Genomic DNA, 24,335 nt, shown 5'->3' on the forward strand with positions numbered 1-24,335 from the left:
GGTGACGACTAAAATCTGGTGTGAGGCCTTGGGTAAGTTTCTCTTGCACCCACCACTGGTTTATTCACTTTTTACCCGATAAATCTGCATCAAAAGCTTTATTTGGGATGTGCCCTTAGAGGTCATGAGTTTCTCAGGGTTGGGATACTCCCAACAGCACCCTGTGAGAGGATTCTTCATGTACTGTTGGCTGGGAGGCCCCTACTAGTTTGTGGTAGTTTGAGAAATACATGGGGGCACAGTCTTCTGTACCCCCTCTACCCCAGCCCCCGGGTATAGCTACAATGCAGTCAAGTATTTAGTCCAACAGCTGGACATCGCATGTCAAGTGGGGATGAGTGGAATTCTGGATATTGCCATACATGGTCATGTCTAATGACTACTTTAGAGAGTGAGACTTACACTTGCCGGAATCAGATACCCAGGTTAATGAACAGTGCCTTCATTCAGATTTTATTCCAAAACCGGTGGGGGAAAAAAAAAAAAGCATGGTAGGCAGGGGGAAGGGGGGATCTGGGAGAAATGGAAGCACATGACATTTATATATGTGGAACCTACAGGGATTAAACGAATGCCAAAGTCTTGAACGGATGCAACCCTTGATAGAGAGGAGTATGCACTTCTCTCCAGATTCAACACCCAAGGAAACAGACACTCGGTTGGAATGGAAACTTTGGGGCCGAGTCCCAAAGAACAGGAGTACCACAAGTCTGAAGAGGAATCCAAAGGACGCTTTGCTGGTCTGAAAAAGAATCACTGCCAGTTATCTACAAACAAGAGAGCACAGAGGAATCAGTGATCCATTTCTCCGAACCCAGCGGGCACAGTCAGAATCAAAGTATCAAGATCCCCCTACACGCACGTAAGCTTTGTGCCCAGTCAACGTGTTGACAAAGAACAAAGGCAGAAGCACTGGGCACTGAAAATGACTGATGACCTTATAATACCAAGCCCGAATTTCAAAAGAGCAACAGACTCAAAAGTAGGCATCCTTGTACATGAACTGCCTTGACTGGTCTCCACCTGCCCGTCCTGGAACTGTACTGTCTCATAAATAGACAGCTGCACCATACCAGAGCTGCAACAGTTCTTCACCAGATGAACTGCTCCACAGTGGTGCAACTTGCATTCAGGCATTGGTCAACACTTGTAGAGCACCTCTCAACTGCCACAGTGGACCCTCATTGGCCAGTGGTTGGATATAGAAAAACATAGCCATTAGGGAGATTGTTCTAAAGTCCACCCCAAAGGACTTTAGACTCCCTACTTGGTAATATGGAGCTCCAAAGCCTACAAGTCTGTACCACTCAAGGTAATGGTAGTATGGCAGAGCAGCCAGGCTTCTCTTAGAAGGGAGAGAGGGCTGTAGGAAGGTACACGAAACTTGTAGCATACATATGGTCCAAAGAAACACTTCTACACTTACTTTCTAAAGAATTTTATAATTAAGCACTATCACAATAAGTAAACTCAATTAAAAAAAAAAACAATGGAATACTTCTGGTAAGTAAACCACAGTGTAAAAAGACTTCTAGAATGGCAGTATGCAATTCAAGCCAAGTAAAAACCACTTAATTACTTTCTAGAATAGTACACACAATCAATTCAAATGCAAGAACCTAACAATTATTTTTCAGAATGACCTTATGCAATTCAAAGGCGAGTAATAACTTTGCACGTTATTCAGTTTCAAGAATAACATGCAGGTACAGGACCACCACAAGCAGGTAAGCACTTTACAGAGCTTGTAGTTACTTTTTAGAATAGGGGAAACAGAAGTAATAACTTTGTAGTAAACTATGTAACATTCTGTTTCAGGAATAATAAATACAGTTACCATACCAACATTAGCAAGCAAGTCATTTTTACTTTATTTGGAGTTACCTTTTAGAATAGTAGACAATTCAAAGGCAAGTAAGAACTTTGTTTCAGATCCTTATGACAGAAACACCAACAACACAAGGTAAGTTAGTTAGCAATCGTTTCACAGAGCCAGAGTCCTTCCCTATCTAGTTACGAGTCTCTTTTAGGGTCAGAATGGTGGTCAAAAAGTCAGGCACAAGCTGTAGAAAAGCCGAGAGTTCCTGTGGAAATCTTCGTGAGCAGTTACTTTACAGTTCTTGTGGGTAAAAGGGTTCAGATACTTCGGAGATGGCTCCCTGTATGCGTTCCAGCATTAAACTTGGGCAAACAGATGGGTGAACTCCCAACTACACAAATGAACCCCACCCTCCCCCAGCCATACAGGAGCGACAGAATGACTCTAGGTAAATATTACCTAGAGTCCCACAGTACCTTAGAGTGATGAAGATAAAGCTGGATGCCTTCACGATGCAGCAGCTGTAGATCAGGTATCCTATTCCTCGGTCATGGTAATGAAAGGAGGGATTCTGGAGTTTCACAGCAGCAGTCAAGAGAGAGGACTCCCAGCAACGGATTCTTTGTGCTCCACCACGTGAAGAACAGTTTTCATCCGATCAATTCACCTCACTTGCTCAGTCCTGCACTCTGATGAGGGGACTTTGAGGAGTGGGATCTTGCTTCTGGAGGTCCAGTAGGAGTCCAACGTTTCAGAAGATTTGTTCCTTGGAAGACTATGCAGGTCCCAGGGTAAAGGCAGTTTTCAGCCCAGGAAGGTTGCAGCACATCGTGGGATGGCTCAAATTGCAGGTCGTCCTGGGACCGATTATGCCCACTAGTCCATGGGAGGAAGTCATCTTCTTCGGAGCTTCACTGTTGATTCAAAAACAGTCAGGACAGCAACAGTCAATTCAGCAGGCTTCACTGGTTACTGGAAGGGGCTGCAGGTGTGTCTGGTCATCATCTTCGGTTCTTCTGTTCCAGTGGTCGACTTGTCTTCAGCATCAGGATCCAGGCACCCAGCCAATCAGCACCCCTGCTACATCCAAACTTTGGGGGGTGGCTTTAGCCACCCTCCCAGTTGGAACTAGTTCCAGGAGGGCATGCCAGAAGACAAAGGACTGCAGAGTTCTTCTACTCCCTCGTTTCCGGTCTTCGCCTACCTCACAAGTCTTAGCGGGCTTCCCAAAAGATTCCCACCTTGGACAATAGAAACCAGGACCTCCCCAACCCAGGACAGCAAAAGGGCCAGGAACGAAAAAGCACACAAGAAAAGGCTGAAAAAAAATCAAATGCAGCCACCTGTGCATTACCGTGGCTGTGAACACACCCTGCGGGTAAAAATAAAGTCGGTAGCACACGTCCACTGCCACCAACCATTCAGGTATGCCTATCATTGTAACGGACATGTTACAGTAGCAGTGAGAAAGGGGATACAGTATAACACCTCATCACTCTACATGCGGGGTGGAGGGTGCTGATCTCAACAGAAAATGTAAAAAGGATCAGACGTATCCCTCTACCCAGGGGAATAGTTCACACAAGGAGAAAAGAAAATGCAATGGAAGCCCTAAGGGCTCAAAGTTGCACTGAACAAAAGGTACTGTGTGCTACTAAAGTAAATTACAGAGGCCTTATAAAATATGGAGTAAAACAAGAAAGACCCCATAAAATAAGTGCAAAAGTAATGAACTAGGGTTCACAGACAGAGCAACAGATGAGTGGGGAACAGAGCAAAACATCCATGGGTCCAGCAAAAACTGCTGGGGGTCTCACAGGTGAAGGAGATTTGGCATAGAAATGAAAAATCTACCTAAAACTACCCAACTGTGAAGTTGCCAGAGTGTGGGTTGCCATAGGAAAAGGCACCCAAGACTATCCAAAGTCAAAAACTGTGGGCCCTGCAACATTGGGGTGGAGACATTGTGCCAGTATCCTAAACCAATCATCTACCTGAACCATTCGGTCCCTCATCTTAAGGACAGACTTTACCTACTTGACCAGTGGTACAAGAAGGTAAATAAAGGAAATATTAGTGACTGCTCATCTACTTCATACATAGAACCAGTTAGCAAATGAGAACTTTACACTATAACCATGCTTGCCTTTTGAGTTCACCCATTATACCCGATCCGAGAACATTTGTATTACTAAAAATGGCCATAACAAATTCACTTTTGGTACCGATTCGTATCAGTGATTGACCTCTTGTTCAGTGGTTAGGGATGGACATCTCAAATCATTCGATTAGATTAGTTTGTCTTGGGTCATCGAAGACTTGTAATACTGTTACTATTGCCTGTATTGCTCCCCACTTATCAACTGTAATAGTATATCTAACTACTTAGATTATATAAAAAGGGAATAGGTGGGGACTGCCCAACAAAGCAAGTAGCTCTCAGAAACAGGACTTAAAGAGAAGTCATTTTAGCCATGCAAAATGCCCACACTGGCTACTTTGGGGTAAAGCCAATGGTGCAAGGTAGCTCACTGTAAAAATATCAGTGAGGTCATGCTGCCAGCCTGTCTTTGAACACAACGTGCGTGTCCAAGGTGAATCTGTAATATTTTCCCTGACGCGAGACACCAAACACTTCAGAGACGACTACAGACTCAAATGGGAATATTCCCACGTACTATATCTTGGTATTTTCATGTCCCTTAACCACCAAGACATACAGGGACAACTACGAAATTACACTGGGATCACTTCAAGATCAAATGCACAGATGGAAAACCCTTGCACTGACATTATGGGGTAGAGCCTCGTTGGTCAAAATGGGGATTCTACCGTAACCTCTCCGTTTGCCAATATTGTGGGATGTATTGACCCACTTTTGCTCTGCAATTCTGCATCACTCTGTTATGGTGGGGCCAGAAACACAAAAATGGCGTCAAAACCCTGGTGTGCGCCAAAACCCTTGAAAAGCACGCTTTTCAACGAGCAAAAAGATGGCTGCCTAATCTGCCACGCCTGTTGTCAGTGGTGCAACAGAGCTCTCACTACTGAAATGTGTCACTGGACTCCACAACAATTGAAAGTGGAGTGCAGAAGGAAAAAGCAGTGCTTTGCTAAATGAAACTCCAAATATTGCTTTAAATCACCTTTTTTTGCTGTTGAAACTTCAGAATGCCGGTACAGAACACCTTCAAATATTCAAAATTCTCGCTGGGTGCTACAATTCACTTAGTTTAAGGAATCACTGTGAGCTTACAAGGTCCTGAAAGGCTAAGAGCATAAAGAGATTTCCACAGCAAAAGTGGCCTGTCAGTGGATCTGTAAAAACATCTCTGTGCAGCAGAGGGCTACCTGTGATGACAGCCGTCAGGGGCCTTCCTGAGTAAACTTTAACATGTTCTAAACTGAAAGTCAAATGGAAACTCAAAGTGTGAAGAGGGTCGTAAATGGCCTCTGCAAGGAACAAACAAGGAGGAGCCTGCTCTTGGACTGCAGGGAGACAAAAAGAGGTGGACCCAAGCAACCATCTGTGGCTGAACATTAAGAACACTTTTTAAAAGACTTATAACTTGCTAGTCAAAATGGTGAAAAATATAAAAATGACAGTTCATTTAATTTCTGGCTGCACGTTTTAAGAGGCGGCAAAACCGTGTGACATGTTCTGGAAAGGAATGGCAAGAAATGTGATTTTACGCAAAGTGCATGACTGTTAGAATTGTAGGGGGGCGTGGCCAGCACGCATGCCGTAAGGACAGACCTCCACGGAGCTCCGTCCGCGATCCTGACAAAATCGCATAACTTTCGCTGAATCCAGGTCTACGAGACGAACTGAGGCCAGAATATTGTGGGGGAACCGATTGCCAGCACTCGGCAACAACTCTGGGTGAAATCCGAGCCCGAACGGCGGAGAACGGGAAGCCCGAACTCGAGCCCCCAGGGATTCCAAGATGGCGGCGCCCGCCGCGGAGTAGGAAAAGGCCAGCCTCGGCCCCCTGGGTCATACCACGAACCGTCGCGGCTGAGGGCGGCCGCTGTGGAGGAGCCTGTCGCCGATGAGCGTCTGAGAGCGGGGGCCGGCGCCGGTGACGACTGCGGAGGTAGGAGAAACCGCGGCGCGGGCACAGCCAGGAGGAGGTCGCGTCTGCCGCGGACACCAGAGCAGGGAACGCGGAGCAGTTCCGGCGGTGCAAGGGTGAGACCGGCCACGGGGAACAGAACGAAAGGCGGCGGGCCCCTCACCAACGCTCGAAGCGGGATCGGGTCCCCTCCACAGCGCTCCCTGACGGGACCACCCGCAATTAACTCATGCGGTTTCAGCAGACCGAGTGAGCGAGGCTCGGCCGGCCCTGGGGCCCAACACTGACTCCTGCGAGGAGGACTGGTCTGAATCTGCGGGGCCCCGCGGAACGAAGGCCCCAGCGGACGGAACCCACTCACAGCACTAAGGCCCGAGGGAGAGAAAGGAGACCAATATTCTGACTGGTGGTGGGAAGACACCTGCATGCCAGTACCCCCACTGGAGAAGCCGGCAGGAATCAGAAAGCACTAGACGTAACCTGAGGCCCCGGGCCTATTTGCACCACAACGACCTCCAGAGCAAGGCCCTTCACACAACCTGAACCTAATTGCCGGGAAACACCAGTAGCCAGAAACAACTGAATACCTGGAGTTGGATTCCTGGGATCAAAGTTCCCTAGTAGCCCACACGAAAATTTTAATACAGGGGCCGTCGACGGAACTCTGCAGGGGGCAGCACTTACAGAACATTGATCAGGAGATGTCTCCCCCCAGGACCAAGCCGAAACTAGTCACGATGGACTCCTTCACGACGGTCAAACCCCAACGGCAGTCATCTCAACAAGACCGAGAAACCCCCGAAGACCTGCCCCAACAAGTGGAAGACCTTAAGCACACGCAAGTCCTCCAAGCAATAGCTGCCCTCCGCACATCACTCGAGGGACGGCTCGAAGAGGTGAAATCTGACATGCAACTTATGCGGCAGGACGCCCGCAACCTAACGGAAAGGGTCACGGTAACGGAGACTGCCCTGCAGGAAAATGCTGAGAACACCCGAGATTTGGAGTTGGCGGTTAGAGATTTGGAACAAAAGTTAACAAGGCTAGAAGCCCGCTCAGAGGACGCGGAAGGTCGAGCGCGACGTAATAACATTCGTATACTGGGGGTCCCTGAAGATCTGGAAGGCCCGGACCCGACGACCTTCATCGAAACGCTTCTACAGCAAGAAATAGGGGCGGCAAATCTCTCCCAGGGGTTCTCCGTCGAAAGGGCCCACAGGTCTCTCCAGAGACGTCCCCCACCTGGATCGCATCCTAGGCCAATCATAGCAAAGATCTTAAATTTCAGAGACCGCAAAATCATACTGCGGTTCTCCAGAGAAGGCGGGGAGATAAAAAGAAATGGCTCCACAATAGTCATATACCCAGACTACACCCCTGCAGTACAGCGAGCCAGAAACTCTTACATTCCGATAAAAGCCCGGCTGAGAAAGCTCAACTTGAAATATATGCTCTTATACCCGTCACGGCTCAAGATTCTATATAAGGGGAAAGCAACGTTCCTGGAGACCCCAGCCGCAGCTAGTATGTGGCTTGAGCACAACAACCTGGCAGATGGCAAGGAGGATCCACCGAACTCGGATCGGGGATGACCACCCACCCCCGGGTGCATGCGGGCAGAAGGCAATCCCTGCAGCAAATAAAAGGGAAGCCACACGAATCGTAGACGACTGAACCATCATGAAAGTCCTACTATTAACCTCGCTACATCGGACGCGAGACCCGAGGAGCACACAAGTGGCGGACAAACAACCCACCCCACCAACAAAGGTGTAAGCTGTTTGCTCACACACAACCTGATCCGGAAGGCCAGGAGTGGCCTGGAAGGCTCAGGAGCCCCTGAGCGCTGCAAGTTAAAAGCAGCTGCTAGGGACAGTTTAGAAAGTTTTGTTTAGTTTTCCTCCCATTTACCACAATGGGATTCACACAAGTTCATGAATCTCCAACCCGCGAAAGACCCGGGGCCGGAACGGAAAGGCAGGCGGGGAGAAGTCCAGGACGAGATAGCAGGACACACGAGGACAACAGGGGTCGGACAACTGTGAGTGTGACTCAATTACCCTGTAATGGCGGCTAAAATGAATATAAAGATACTGACCTGGAATGTGAGAGGCTTGGGATCATACCTACGCCGAAATAGAGTCAAGTCCTATTTGAACAGAAAGAAAGTACAGATAGCGTTACTCCAAGAGACACATTGCACGGCTGAATCCTTAGCGAGGCTAAATGAACACTGGGGAGGTCAGGGGGTCGGATCTTCGTACTCTAAGTATGCAAGAGGGGTATATACTTGGATTCACCCACAACTCCCTTTCCGGGTAACCAAAACCGAGTCTGACCCAGAGGGAAGATTCGTAATAATATGGGGCAGGCTAGAACAATCAGATATTTGCATAGTGAACTCTTATCTCCCCAACACTAACATCCCATCACACCTAAACTCCATGTACACAAAGATTGCGCTAAATAGGCATGAAATCCTTTTCTGGGGGGGTGATTTCAACTGTGTCCATGATCCGATACTTGACAGGTCCTTTCCGCACCCAAAGGGGCCCTCAGCAGCTACTACAGCCCTCTCCCTACTAGTCAACAGGTTACACTTGGCAGACACCTGGAGGGAGTGTCACCCTGACGCTCGGGGGTATTCATATTTCTCCTCTCCACACGGTCTCCACACCAGACTAGACTATGTTTTCATAAGCAATGAACACCTTTCACAGATAGATGAAGCTCTATATCTGGGCAGAACCATCTCTGACCACTCGCCTCTTCTGGTGGGCTGGAATCACACTGGACCCAGACCTCCTATCCCAATGTGGAGAATGCCGATAGATGCCCTGGGCGACCCGACATTTAGGGAGGACCTACACGAATTCATAGAAGACTTCATAGAAAGAAACACAGGAAGCGTAGACCGCTTAGGTACAATGTGGGACGCCCTAAAGGTAGTGACGAGAGGAGAAATAATAGCAAAGGCAGGGGGCATTAGGAGACAACTTAGGGGCGATCTGGCCCACTGGGAGCAGGAAATAGAACAATTGGAAGCAGCCCCGGTCGACACAGAACAAAGGGAGGACAACCTCAGAGCACTTAGAACTAACTCTACCTTGGCATGGAATAGGCTCGCCAAATTTGATTATGCCACCAAAACTAATAGAATACACACGGAGGCTGACAAACCAGGCAGAATGCTCGCCTGGCTCTGCAAGAAAGAACACCCCAGGCACACAATCACTGGAGTACAGACCGAAGAGGGGGGGGGGTAGCACAGACACAACAAGCTATTAACGAAACGTTTAAGGGCTTCTATGAACACCTTTACTCTCATGATGACCAGGTCCCCCTAGAAAAAATCATGGACACCCTTGAAGAGATAGGACTCCCCAGGATGCCCCCAGGGCAATCAGAGGCCCTAGAAGCAGATATCACAACTGAGGAAATCACGGAAGCTATTAGATCACTAGCCACTTGCAAGACGCCTGGGAGCGATGGCCTACCCACAGAGTTTTATAAGACGTATGAGCCTACACTAACGCCCCTGTTACATGAGGTCTTTCGGGAAGCATATGAGACAGGAACATTACCCGATAGCATGAGAGAGACCCTCCTGATCCCGATTATTAAGCCCAATAAACCCCCTGATAGATGCGACTCTTACCGCCCGATAGCAATGCTTAACTATGACGCGAAAATCCTGACGACAGTGTTAGCTAATAGACTGGCCAGAATTATAGGGGAAGTAGTACATGAGGACCAATGCGGCTTCATACCAGCCCGAAACACAACCATGAATTTGCGCCGAGTGCAGCATGTCATCGCCCAAACTGTAGATTGCACAGAAGCGTTCGCACTGCGGTCCCTGGACGCCATCAAGGCGTTCGATTCGATCTTTTGGAAATGGCTACTGGCGGTTCTGGAGGGGTTTGGTTTTGGCCCTAGGTTCATTAGGTGGATCAAGATACTATACACGAAACCTAGAGCCAGAGTAAAAACGGGGAAGCATATTTCGGAGGTCTGGAACATATGCAGAGGAACCAGACAGGGTTGCCCCCTCTCTCCCATGCTCTACGTACTGGGCCTGGAACCCATTGCTATCTATTTTCGAAAGCAATTTTTTGATGCTGGGATCCGGCTGGGAGACATTGACCACATTATTTCTCTTTACGCGGACGACGTCCTATTATTTGTCAGGGACCCATACTATAATGTGCCCACGATGCTGGAGGTCCTAGATAATTTTGCGAAGGTCTCTGGAATAAAATTCAGCAGAACCAAATCCTGCCTCTTCCCCCTGGCGAATCTTAAGGGAATGGAAGCATCGGAGCTTCCTTCGGTGGGAATAAGATGGGAACACACCTCGTTCAAATACTTAGGCATACACATAATGCACTCCCCGGAACAAATGCATGAGCGCAACACTAAAGCGGCTCTCCCGGCCTTGAGGAAATCTATGGCCTTCTGGGCGAAACTCCCCCTATCCATGATGGGCAGGGCCTCCATAACTAAAATGATTGTCCTTCCCAGATTCTTGTATGGATTTCAGAACGTACACTTCTACATCAAAGCGCCCTTCTTTCGCCTACTGGAAAGTATGCTGAGAGACTTCCTGTGGGGGAAGGGAAGACGAAAGATTGCGCTTGCCACGTTGTCACTACCGTACACTCAGGGGGGAATCCAACTCCCAAACTTTGAAAAGTACTTCCTAGCAGCGCAGCTTGGATTTGTCACCAAATGGCTAGCAGACGATGCCACATCGGAGACGCCACTCCTGCAGCCACTGGTCTCCCCGTTATATATGAAGGAACTTCCCTGGGCCCCCACCCATTTGATAAGAAATGCCCCCTATTGGTCTCCCTTGGACGCAAAATCTGGCATAGGGCTGAATCCCTTGCACACGCCAAACACCAATACTCCCCGAACATACCGCTTGTCTCAGATCTATGCAAAACCCATCCAGATCTGCAACACCTCAGGCACTGGGAACAGAAGGGGATTTACTCATGGGGGGACTTATACACGGAGGGGGAGTTCATGGAATTTGAAACACTTCAAGAACAAAATGATGTCCACGTTGGCCAGTTTCTATGGTACCAAAAATTAAGATCCACGGCACGTGCCAGATGGCCGACATGGCCGGAGGAACCAGACACGAACCCCCTGATTACGCTACTATATGAACTAGGTGAGGGAGGGAGACCAGTGTCTCAGATCTACAGCCACCTAAATGACACCCCCAACCCACGCAGTGCCGGGCTAAAATCCAAATGGGAAGTAGACATAGGCCGAGAGTTAACGGACGGGGAATGGGAAAGGGCCCTCATATTTCCTAAAACAGTATCCAGAAATCACAGATTTAGACAAATACAATTGAACCTGCTGCATCGAACATACCTAACCCCATCCAGGCTGGCCAAACTTTATAACACTCAGAGCCCTGAATGCACCTGGTGCGAAATGGACAACGCGGACCTGCTCCACATGTTCTGGCGGTGTGCCAGGACACAATCACTGTAGTCTTTTATACAGCAGACAAGCGAAACTCTGGGGCTGACCAGATATGAATGGACTCCTGCGGAGTGCCTACTTGGCACATACCCCAGACCAGCAAAGCTGAAACACCTCACTAGATTAATGGACATTATGTGCATTCTGGCTAAGAGGACAATTGCAATGTCCTGGAAGAAACCATCGGGACCACAACAGAAAATCTGGCACAGGGAACTGAAAAGATGGGTGCAAGCCGAAACGAAAGCCTGGGAAGAAAGTGTAGCCAGATCCACAGATGCCTCGAGTATGACCCTAGAGGCCTGGAAGGGACTCACGGATTCCTTGTTTTACCCCTCCGACGATAAGCCCCCATGAACCAGCACAAACCTGCAGTAGGAAGTCCCACGGACAGGAGTGGAATTCTAGTAGAAGCCCAACCATAAGTTTATCCGAGCCCTGCTAAAGGAAGTCCCCTCACCCCCTGAAAGTCCTGATCCCCCCCCAGTGCCCCACTCGGCACCGGCTTCTCAAGAAGCAGACATTTGGAGATAGTTAAAGTTTCTATGTTAAGTTGTAAATGTTAATAATTTGAGATGCAATCTGATTTATTGTTTGGTGGCAGATCTGGCAATTTTCTTGTGCTTATAACAAATAACAAATGCCAATAAACAGATTTGAAAATAAATGACTGTTAGAATTGTGAAAAATGTACACGCATGTCCCCATGTTAAACACGCATATTTGTGGAAAGTTGCAACAAAAAAAAAAAGAAACTGTAAAGTGTGTTCATAGCGAAAAGGCCAAAATTCTGTGGAAAGCGGAGACAAGATCCCACAGCTACGGGGTTTTGAGGAATAGCTGCCATGTAAAATATGGCATCTTTATGTGTGATTTTTTAAAAGGTGACCAATGTAGAAATGTACATTTAATATGAAATCAGACTTGGAGACTAATGGCTAAAGGGAGGTCTCTGATATTAAAGCAACTCATAAAACCTGACATCACCCAGCCTTTGGCCAATCACTCAAATTGCAAGGCGGAGATGTAGCATTGACCCTATCACCGCACGAAGGGGCAAGCTTAGCTAAGCCGGCCGTCACACCCCCTGTATGATGTCATTTCATAGCATAAATAGAGACAGCTCACCAGACATGGGGACAGACAGATCCACTCACCCTCCTGATGCTAGCACAGCGCCCTGCTGCTGAAATCTACATCTTCCTTGTTCCAGACTCGAGAAACTTGGCAAAGCAAAGTCCAATTGCATAGCTGAACCATTCTCAGCTAGGCCTCAAATTCTAGAACAGAACCCCAAAAGCGCAGGGGAAGCATAATACAGCTGGGCTGTGCTGTTACTGCTTGCCTGCTGAATAAAAGAAAATCCTCAGAAGGGCAGATCTGGTGGGACCAGAGCGCCTTGCTGACCCTGTCCAGTGCCGTGCTGCGACCAGAGCGTCTTGCTGAACCGGTCCAGTCCGATTTGCCCAGCAGTCCAGAATCCTGACAGTCCAGAATCTGGACAGTCCCATTTAAAAACTTATCCAGCTAGTATAAATAGGAAGGACTGTGTCATATAGCACATGTACTTTGCATAGTCTTGTCCCTAGCTCATACCCATCCTATCTAAGCAAACGAGCAAGGGGGGGGGGGGGGTATAGGCGGAAATGGGCCAGACGGAGGAATCCGAAGGCGCAATTTGTAATCTTATAACCAACTGCATGTTAATTTGTTTAAGTTTTGAAAATACCAAAATAAAGTTTAAAGAAAACAGGAAAGCTGCCTCCCCCTGCACTACTAATCTTGAGGGTAAAAAGGTAATTTGGAAACAGTCAGAAAAAAAGCAAAGTGTCAGCAGACAGGTGTTGGGTCTCAGAATGAGGCTGAAAAAGCAGCAAAAAAGAAACAGCTCATTACTCGCTGTTGTGTCCAGACACGAACGTCTACTGAATGACAGTGGCCGGTTTGCCCTATTGTAACTGAACCTTACAGTGCACAATGCATTGTGCTATGCCTTGCTTCGAGATGGCACGTCCTTTATTCAGGTTTGCATCCAACACAGTAACTGGCTAGTTTGGCTTAAAGATGTAGGGCACTTCAGAACAGGCATCGGATTGGGTTCGAAGTGAGGCACCGACGCACCTAGCTGTCGCGGCAGCGAACTTGGGTGAGGATGCAGCAACATCAGTCTGAAGAGCTAAAGGCAGCAGGTTTTGTTACTTTAAATCCATTTAAACACAGTCGTAATGCAGGAGATCGCTACTTGGCGTCTTCAGTTTCAATGAGTCCTAATCCAAGGGCTCGGGTACAAGATAGGCCCTTTTTTCTCACTCTCCCAAACAAAGGGGAGGCTGGCAAATACCTGCAGGTGTCCTTCAACTCGAGGGCAGTCCTGTGTACTGGTGTAGATAGAGAGGCAAGTGCGGTTGTTGTGGCGCCCATGGAGCAGATCTTGCCTCTGTCTGGGATCACCAGTCTTCACCTCAAAACTAGAGAGCTTTGGAAAGGACTGTTCACTGAGCAGCGTCCAATGAATTCTTCTTGAAGTCTAGAGATGAATCAATGAAGGAGTGGGAGACACCCTCTTTTATAGGCAAAAGCACACAATTGTTTTCACAAAAGCAAGTCTGCTTTAGAGTCAAATCCCCGTCCTTGAGACGGGTGGTCTTTGCCTTCTCACATCATACCCAAAGTGCTTTGTGCTAACAGAAGTGGAGGAGACAGGAAGGAAGGGAATAGAGAGGAACGAGATGGTGGAATCTTTCTTCAAGTATATTGAGCTCCCTTTGTCTACACCAACTCTGCCGCATTCCCTTCTCCATAGCACCAAAGGCCCTTTTGGTATGCAGTACCATGGTGCGAGGTAAGACATCTTCGAATGGGTGCACCCATTGATGATTCTGGTTTCCCAGGACAGTTCCGGCTGAAGAGAGCTGCTACCACACCTCACAAAATATCAAAGGAGAGGCACGGTCATTTAGTCTCCTGCCCTGCAGGATAGCACAGCCAGGCTGTCAGACCAGAATACACACACTCCTTCCATAGCTGGCCTGGGCTCAGAGATGACACATGAAGAATATCAATCTGATGTGGCTCGTTATAGTTGTGTGAATTACTATCCACCATACCCTAAACTCTGGTATGGCTTCAGGTTTGATTTAACTGCCACCAGAATAGTAATTGCTGAGGACTATGTGGTTTTGGAACAGACTGACTTTAATGCTGCCTCTGTGCTGAAGTGACTTGGCTATCACAAGAGCTGTCAAAAGAGTACCGGTGACCTCTGGACCTGCGCTGTTCCACTGGTGAGCAGGCGCTGCAGACCAAGATACTGATTCAGCAGGGCACAGGTGTACAATACTATTGGCATGGAGTTTATGAAAGAGGGACCAGATTAGCAGGTCACCCTTTCTGAGATGGAATTACCTGCATCGTTTTTAAAGAAACAAAGCCTTCTACACCCTTGCCAGATAGCAATACCTCCCAGTCTGGTTTGAAACACCAATGCATGTTCCCTTGCCATGTTCTCTAGGACCCATCTGTATGATGTATAGAAACAGCCACTTTCTTTGAAAATTAGTCATTCTTCTATGCACAGAAGAGCTGTGAGGGCGAGGGACTGCAGCCATGCCAAGCTTCTTTAACAGGCTCTATTGAAGGGGCAAAATGAAACTTGTCCACTCCTTGGCTGGTGCTGTACTGTGGAGCATGACATGACAAAGGGCCTTCCATACACCCAGAGATACCAGGAAAGTAGCTCTCTTCTCTGAAGGTTAACCTCCGAGCTGGCGGAAAAACAAGTGAATCTGTAGGTTTATAATAAAGGTAGTCTTCAATGGATGGGTCATAATATGCCGACTATTCATGGGCGTATTAAGCAACAGATGCCCATTTAAAAAGGTTATGGTTAAACAATAGAGAATAAGAATTTTCCCATCTTCATTTTTTTGTTTGTTATATTCTTAGCCTGAGAAGTGGTACTAGGACAAGTATGACTCCATCAAAGAGAATACTGGAGATCTGTGGGAAACTGGCAAGACAACAGGGAACAAAAAGAAAGAAAAAAATAAATAAGGGGTCATACTCCCCAATGTTAAACAAAGCCAGCACAATCCATCAGAAATTTTCGCTTCAGACTTCTGTTTTTTTTCCTCCTCCTATAAAATATGCTAATGTATGGTTCAATGAGAAACTGCATAATTTCCTACTGGTCAAACGAATTTATCATGCAGAATTTAGCTATTCTACAAAATCTAAATTTTACCACTGCGATAAAAAAATATGCTCTAGAATAGGTGCCGTTAGTACACACTACAAAATGAATGGTCTATAGGCAAACGGGTGGTATGACTCATTTAGGTCGATAATGAAATCATTCAATGCCAACTGAAACCCACCTGGATCCACTTCTTCATCCTTCTCCATATTACAAAGACGGACTGTCGATGCATTCATTCACAAACGCTTACTGGCTGTGTTAGCAGAGCTTGTACTCAAGCAGCAGATCTCCTCCACCAGAGGGATATCAATGGCCAAGAATGCGGATTGATTATTAACCCTATAAGGCCAATGTGTTAGCTGTACACATTTACTGGGACCCAACGTGAAAATGAATGAAAAAGGATAGAATTCAACGGCATCACTCCTAAAATGGCTGCAGGGAAGGGAACACTAATAGTGTGCATTCCGCTCCCCCGTGACCCTTCCACGAAGCAGTACCACTGATGTGACTTGGTGGAAGTTGGATAATGCTGTCGGGGTATTGGCTTGCTGAAAAGTCATGATATATGGCCAGATGGGAACATGATCGGCACAATAGGAATCTGCTATGGAGCAGGACAGCAGAGCGAGTCTGGGCAGAGCGGAGAACACCAGCGAGGGTACCCACAGGTGGCGTGAGCAGCACCCGGCTCCACTGGGAAGCAACACCGTAGACGGATCGCAGATTCCAAGAGGACTGCGGACGCCCGCAGTTGGAGGAGGCAGCAGGCTCAGAGCTGCGCACACCAGCGCCCTTGCCGGCAGCTCCAGTTGGGGCCGGGAGCAAGAATAGTCTACCAGCAACGGGCCCAGGAGTGTGACGCACCCCACAGGGAGCTCCAGCAACTGGTTCAGATCGGAGGCACATTGCAGCGAGGACTGGATGATTTCACACGGTGAGAGCGCTGGGGTGAGGGGGCCAGCAAAGGAATAGAGCAAGTGTGGGCCGATTGGCAATTGCAGGAGCCGGCAGGCGAAGTGCGCACAGCAGGGGCCCCACAAGTGGAGGAGGGACCTGTGACACCTCCATACAAGACTGATCAGTGTCCCCCCCCTCCCCCCCATGACTATATGGTTAGCAGCAGTGAGAGGGTTCTGCAAAGTTAACACAAATGGGGGGGGGGGGGTTGCTATACAGGGGCAAACCAGGCTCCTCACAGATTGACTGTACAATGCCTCCGGAGTGGAGCGGTCATTGGAGGTTGTTATCGCCACCACATGCACACCACTATTGGTGGGGAGGGGCTGCAGAAATTACTGCGGCGGCCGGAGATGGTCCTGAGCGGCCCAAACAGCTAGGGTCCGCCACAAGCTATCAATGCACAGAAATAAACACAAGGAGGGGTTGACCCCAAAAACACAAAAACATTGCAGAGACAACAGGAATTAGCCTACAACGGTGCAGGGAACATGAGAGCAGAAGAGAGTCAAACCACCTTAGGAGAGACACAGGAAATACAAGCAGAACAAGACAACACTCTGAACATGGCGATGAGCAAGGAGGAGATGCTGCAATGCTTCCAGGACATTCAAACCAAATGGACAGTCCCGGCAAGCGCAATTCGCTGACGTGAAGGTCGTTATGAAGCAGCCCATACAGAAAGAGTAGGGACTTGGTGAGCTTGGGGGCCCAGACAGATGCCAACGAACACGCTATATAGGAATGGGTGGAAGATTAAACGAAAAATGACGAACCTCTGGAGAAACTAACAATATAGAAATACAATGTTAGGACCTGGAGAATCGCTCCACGAGGTCAATTATTCGAAGAACTACCGGACAACAATGCGGATAAGGACTTGAAGGAGTAAGTGCAAGGCGTCTTTAGGGAAATCCTGGAAGGAGGCTTGGACGGGTCGCTCCCAATGGACAGAATACATGGGTGGGCCCCACGAGGATCGAACCAGGTGCCAGTGCGAGAGACATGCTAACACAAACATCAGGAAATTGGCCCAATAAAAAGGGCCCTTATACAAAAAGTATAAATGGACATTCCCATTTGACCTCCTGTTCACCTGGAAGGGTAGACAACACTAAGTTACTGAGTTACGACTTGCGAGTAGGGGATGTCCATATACAATAGGAAGAAGAGGCCATCTAAGGGTGCTCACCGGCCGAGAGCCGAGCCCCACCCGAAGAATGGATAAAAGGTACCCCGAAAAGACGTGAGAACGGACCAGATGAGAATTCCTCAGAACATTTCAGAAGGACTCAATGTAAACTAGGGATGGAAATGCAACCTCGGCAGGGAAAAGGCTGGGATCCTCCCCGTGAAGCAACCGACACACAGAAGCAAGACACGCACCACAGGCATAGAGTGTCACCAAGTGTGAAGCCACAAAGATAACCAATATATTTACCGACTCGTCCCAGACTGCTACAGGGACGTGCAAACGTGGGGGGGGTGGGAGGGGGGTGTGCAGGGTGGGTTTTGATGGCCTTTGGCCGGGGTCTCTGGGCTAGTAGTAGGGGTTAAGTTGTTTCCTACAATATCTCTGGGTCCAACAAGCAAGCCGATTCCAGGTAAATGGTACCCCCGGTCTCGTTAGTACCATTGGCTCGTATCAAGGGGCGGGGGGGTAGAACCAGATCCACAGGTACCAAATAGGTACAACATGGGGGCAGGGGGTGGGGGGTTGCAGCATAAGTGGTCCCAAAATCCCAACACATAATGTGAGGAGGCTAAATACCCCGGGAGGACAAGTTCCTTAGATATACATTGACCGCTGGGGACCTTTGCCTCACTGGAAATAATTGTAATGGGAGACCTGAACATTGCATGGGATCCACGCAAGGATCGCAGTGCAAAGATATATCATGGCCAGGCCCCCATGAACGTCCTGAAGCGTAGAACAGACCACCAGACATTAAAGGTTGTCTGGAAATCTCAAAGGGGAAACAGATGGGTACACATACTACTCACACATACATTGTAAATTTTAAAGGATCGACTACATCTGGGCCTCTGCCGCTGCAATAGATAGGACAGATGGAGGTAGACGTTTAAATTCTCTCAGATCATGCTCCAATAGTAGCATCCATGCAACGTCATGGCCGACCCAATAATCTTTGGAGTTGGTCGTTCCCAACAGAGATACTAAAAGATAAAAAGGTCCTAGCGGGTGAAATCGGGGATAAAGTGAGAGAACACTTCACCAGAAATTACACTCCAGATATGGCAGGGGACACTTTTAAAGCTGTTCTGAGGGGGTGTCTGTTAGCAATTACGGCGACAAGAGAAAAACGTCCGAGTATGCTGGAGGAGGGATTAGAGGCCATACTAAAAAGGTCATGACACATGGCACGGGACCACAGCAGGGCAACGAAACATGATTATAGCAGTGTGCAAGGCCAAATGGATATTTCATCTGCGAGGAGAGCGGCCTCCTCGATGCCAGACAAAAATATGACTTCAAGGAGAACAAGGGAAATAGTCTACTGGCCACATATCTTTGAGGGGGAAAAGGGCCAACCGTACCATCAACCAAATCAAAAGCCAACAAGGGGAGTTGTTTACACCCAAACATAAAACTATTTCAGGAGTTTTACTACAAACTATATTCCTCAGATTTCCCAAGTCACGAGACAAAGCAAATAGCTGCATTCACTCACCCTCCACTTGCTTTGTGGACTGCAATTTCGCAGGATCTGGTAGGGAAACCACTTTGGAAGCAGCTTTAGGGGCTGGTTGATGCTCAGTGAGTAGTTGTACATTGATTGTAATCTGTTTTTGGCCTGTTCATGTACTGTAGTGGAGGGGTTTGAGTGTTTTTTCAATAGTTATTGTTGATCAGTGTGTGCTTTTGCAGTGGGTTTCTCTAGTGTTTTTGTGGCTTCTGACCCTGTTTTTCTGTGCTGGTCTGCATCTAGTGTGCAGTCCCTGGGGTGTAGTCCTCGTTTAGGTCTGGCCTTTTCGCAGTCATGCCCTCCAGCCTGCCAGTCCACCCACCTGCCCCGATTGGTACATCCACCTGGTCATGACTGCCCTTTGCAGGGCAGCCCTCTGCCCGTGCAGCCCCTGCGGCTAAGGGCAGCTCCCATATTTTGTCTGCAGGTGTCAGCAGGGGAGGCCAGTGGCCATCCGTCGACCAGAAGCAATCACCAAGGTAGGTGTGGCCTGGGTGGGGAGTAGAGCAATCACTCTACTCCAAAAGCCTTGCCACTCTACCTGCCCTCAGACGATAGACCAGGATTATTAACACTAACCTGCTTAAAAACTAGATAGAATTGTGAACATTAGCCTGAGTCACATGTAGACAGGATTGTGACGTGAATGTCGGCCAGCGCCACATCTAGACAGAATAGCGAATATTAGCCATGCCACATCTAGACTGCATTGGGAATATTACCAATGCCACATTTAGATAGATTTGTGAATGCTAGCTTGCTTCGCATCTAGACAGGATTTCGAAGGTGGGCCAGTGGCACATTTGGCTATAATTGTGAATATTGGCGTGCATCATATATAGAGAGGATTGTGAATACTAGCCAGTGCCGGATCCAGATAGATATGTAGAGATATTCACATGCCACATCTAGAAAGAATGTGGAAATTTAGCACATATCACTTCTAGATAGTGAGGCCAATAACCAACCCACTAACAATTTCACCCCTCTGCATACACCTCTCAAACTCTAACCAAACACAGCCACAACAAACCACACAAACTTCACTACACCGCAACAAAACAAACCACACAGCTTTGCACAACAGCACACAAAGGCTACCGACCAGAAAGCACCCACAAGCTCAGCGAACGGAGTTAACCGAACTGAAGATGCCAACAGCACATCACTGCTCTCTTGCACTTATCCTGCTCGTTCCCACTAATTCACCCCCCACCCACTTTACTTTTCAGGTCCGCTAGAGCACCAGGGGACCACTCCGGTGGTGATAGTGCGCAGTACAAATATCCTTTAACATTAACATAAGATAACGCTGCTAACTAGAGGACGCCTAGAGGCAGAGATAACAGAAGAAGCAGTGACCCGGGCCATCAAGGAACTACCGCTTAACAAAGCACTAGGAACAGATGGTTATACTGCAGTCTGCTACAAAACGTTCCGGGCCACACTATTTCAGAGATTGACCGCCCTCTACAACCATCTGGGGAAACTGGGCAAAATCTGTCACTATGGAATAGGCCAAAATGGTGTTATTCCCAAAAATCGAACTAAGACCCCCCACAATGCGGTCATACCGACCGACTGCACAGATTAATCTGAACGCCAAAATATATACGAAAACACTGGCGAACAAAATGGATACCATACTCCCAGACTGATCATGCCGGAAAAGTCGGGATTTATAAAGAACAGTCAAACCTTTGACAGCATTAAAGTCTGCCATTTCATAGAAAAGGTACCCAAGACTAAACGCTGAGCCGTTCCGATACCTCCTCACGTGAAGAAAGCGTTTGATCGCGTGCAATAGTCTTTTCTGTTTCTAACAATGGAACTGTAATTTGGCCCAGGCTTTATCCGCATTATCCAGGCTAATTACGTGGAGCGAAAAATAAGACTGTCAATAAATGACTCCCTGTCTTGCCCGATCAACATTAAATGAGGAACAAAACAGGGTTACCCATTTCCCCCACTGTTACATTCAATTTATCTGTAGCCCCTGTTGACAAAAATTTGAAGGACAGACCAAATCAAGGGTATCCCGTTTGGGGAGGTGGTAGGAAGGAACATAAAATCTTGGCGATTGCAGACTACTTGATTCTTTCAATTATGTACCCAGATAGGTCAATACCTGGTTTTCCCAAGAATTAGAACTGTTCATGACAGTGGCAGGGCTGAAAATTAATACAAAGATATCAGAGATGTTAAACCTATCCCTGAGTGCCGCCAAGGCGGCCACACTTCGAAGTAGTGCCTCATTCGCTATGGTAGAGGACCGACTCACATACTTAGGCATCCAGATTACCACATCTATAACCTCATGGTACGTGGCGAACTAGGTTCCTCTCCTCGTGAACGCAAGACAAATGCTGGGTAAATCGGATCCTGACGGCATCATCGTTGGGTAGAGTTAATATGATCAAAATGGTGATCCTCCCAAAGATACTGTACGCGTTTCAGGCAGGGGACGGTCAAACCCCAGCAGGCTTTCTTTATATCCCTCCATTAACTAAAATCAGAAATCAGCATTTATATGAGGGAGGGGAGTTGTAGGGGGAAAGAAACCCAAGATCTCTATGAAGGCAATGATGGCCACACAGGATAACGGGACAGGGGGAGACTGGCCCTCCTGAACTTCCACACTTACTATGAGGTATCACAGCTTTGAGTTATACAAGAGTGGCTAAAGGGAAACCCCGAGATGATCTGGTGCAGAATGGGCAGGGCAATAGTGGGGAAGCCCTTGGACGAGGTGCTTTGGCTGCCATACTCAGAAAGACATGAGTGCACAAAAGTGCACTGACGGCCCTGGTAGAGGAAATATGGGATGAACCAGTTATGAAGAAAAGGATCACCACATTCCCTATTCTACCCTGCTACTGCAGAACCCTCAATTCCCCCCAGGTGTGGAACAAGGGGCATATTGACAGTGGCAACGGCGGGGGGAATGCAAGAGACTACAGGATAAGATCCAGGGTTTAGAGATGAAGTTATTCGACCAATGCAGACTGGACTTTGGTGTACAAGAAAAAGATTCGGATATCATCAACTTCGGCAATGGCTGGTTAACCCAGAGATGAAGGCAGCGGCAAGGAGACAATTTACACTGTTCGAAAAATATATTGTCACTAATATAAGCGATCGATAATTACTATGAGACCTCTATAAATTGTCATCAGTGGACCCAGAGTCTCCAAACTGGCCATTCAGGAAGCAATGGGAAACAACCATGGGGGACCCAATATTGCCAGAACAATGAGAGAAGCTATGGTTGGACATTCCCAAATTCTCAAGAGCAATTCAGATCCGTGAGATGTGGATAAAAATGATTATGTGGCACTATACCCCGGCTAAAATGAAAAGACTCTACCCCAATGCTTCCGTGTTGGCGGAACTGTGGAGGGGTGAGAGAATGGGGCCATATCTGGTGTCCGTGCACAAAATCTAAACAATTCTGGAGGAAGGTGAATGGCAATCTGGGGGAAAGGTTTGGTACGCAGGGGGGGGGGGGGGACATGGAACGAGTGATGCTGGGTCTTCATAGTTAAGCTCAGACAGACATGACCAGAAGCCAAAGCAAGGCTTATGCGATACTGTTCCAGGCAGCACTATTGGCGATTGCACAAAGATGGAAACAAACAGACCCAACAGTGGAACAAGACTGGATTACGAAGATATGGAACTTTGTATCGATGGAGTGGCCGACATACTCCATTCAGGGAGAGCAAGCCTGCTTTAGCAAAGACTGGGGAATGGTCAGGTCATTTCTACATGGCGACTAGTGACTGTGCATCCTGGGGATAGTGTAAATCTCTACATGAAATGCATAATCTTGGCCTTGCACCCCGGGTTAGGGGGTGGGAGCAGATTACAGAAGAGGGAGGGGGGGGGGGAAAGAGCTTGGTTACACAACATTTAATACATTTAAAAAAAAAAAAAAAACTAAAATAACGGCATGTTCACATTTTCCACTGCAAGGAGGATTCTACTTTTTCTCATCTACTCTTTAATTGCTCCAGAAAATGTATACACTAAAACAGTACATCTTAGCAACATAAAAATAGAAGAACCTATGCTTCAGTCCAATTTAGAAACATCTTTATTTGATCATCTATGGGGCCTGCCTGTTTGAAGTACGAACTGGTCTACAAACATCTCAGATTAGCTCTACGTGGAACAATTTACCTACATGTATCTTGCATACTTTAGTGTGTAAAACATTTACCATATTTGGAGACTGGTAGTGGGGGTTATCATACAAAGTTGGTCCTCCAAAACTACCCTGGAAAATCTTAATGAGATTTAAAACAAAGCGAGGCCCAATTTCAACAAGGGCAGCATCTTCTTCAATTATCTACATGGAAAGAAAAAGTGTCACAAAATTACAAATGATAATACACACTTTATACGTGCTAGATACAAACAATGTACATAATCTAGATGGGGCACATCACAAGTAGCGGTTGGGAAGTCTGGAAATTCACCATGGGATACAACAGTGCTCGACATTGGCTCTTGAGCTCAGAGACAACAGTTCTAGATTACTCCAGAGTGACTGCACTACCAACCCTCAGTTACAACCAAACACAGAAATGCCAACATTTTCATGGGTAAAAAGGTAAAGTTGCAAGTTACTAGTCGGGCATAAAAAGTCACTCCCCAACTCAGCCCTCCACATGCACACAGCAACCATTTCTTACTCGCCAAGACTCTGGTAACACTTGCAAAAGGAGAGTGCTAGCTTTGAGGCCATAGCAGTACTACTTTACTTAAGGATCAAGTTGGAAGTAGCTAGTGGCATGTGCATAGTATTCCTACGACAGTTTTAAAAATAGGTGGGGGTCACTTTGGGGATAGGCACCAAGTAAATACAGCACAAAACATGTAGTGTAGTTCTTACTTTTGTTTGCAGATGGTGGAAGAAGAAGATGGGCGTGATCACTTATTACTGTGAACAGCATGTTATGGCCAATACATGTATTACACTTAACGGAGTTGCATCAAAATGAAAGTAAAATACTAAAAGCTTCACATGTCAGACTAATGAATAAAAATGTATAAAATAAACAGTT

General features: G+C 47.4%; 1 protein-coding gene across 1 annotated transcript in view; it reads right to left on the minus strand.

The window, feature by feature from the left end:
• BRIX1 (biogenesis of ribosomes BRX1) overlaps positions 1–24,335 on the minus strand; it is a 129,084-nt gene that overhangs the window by 1,060 nt on the left and 103,689 nt on the right. The window contains exon 9 of the mRNA XM_069627106.1: positions 23,489–23,617. Within this exon, the coding sequence (XP_069483207.1) occupies positions 23,489–23,617 (129 nt within the window). The remainder of the gene's footprint in view (positions 1–23,488; positions 23,618–24,335) is intronic.

The sequence above is a fragment of the Ambystoma mexicanum genome, chromosome 6p (genome assembly GCF_040938575.1).
Source record: "Ambystoma mexicanum isolate Mex_15411 chromosome 6p, UKY_AmexF1_1, whole genome shotgun sequence".
NCBI lineage: Eukaryota > Metazoa > Chordata > Amphibia > Caudata > Ambystomatidae > Ambystoma > Ambystoma mexicanum.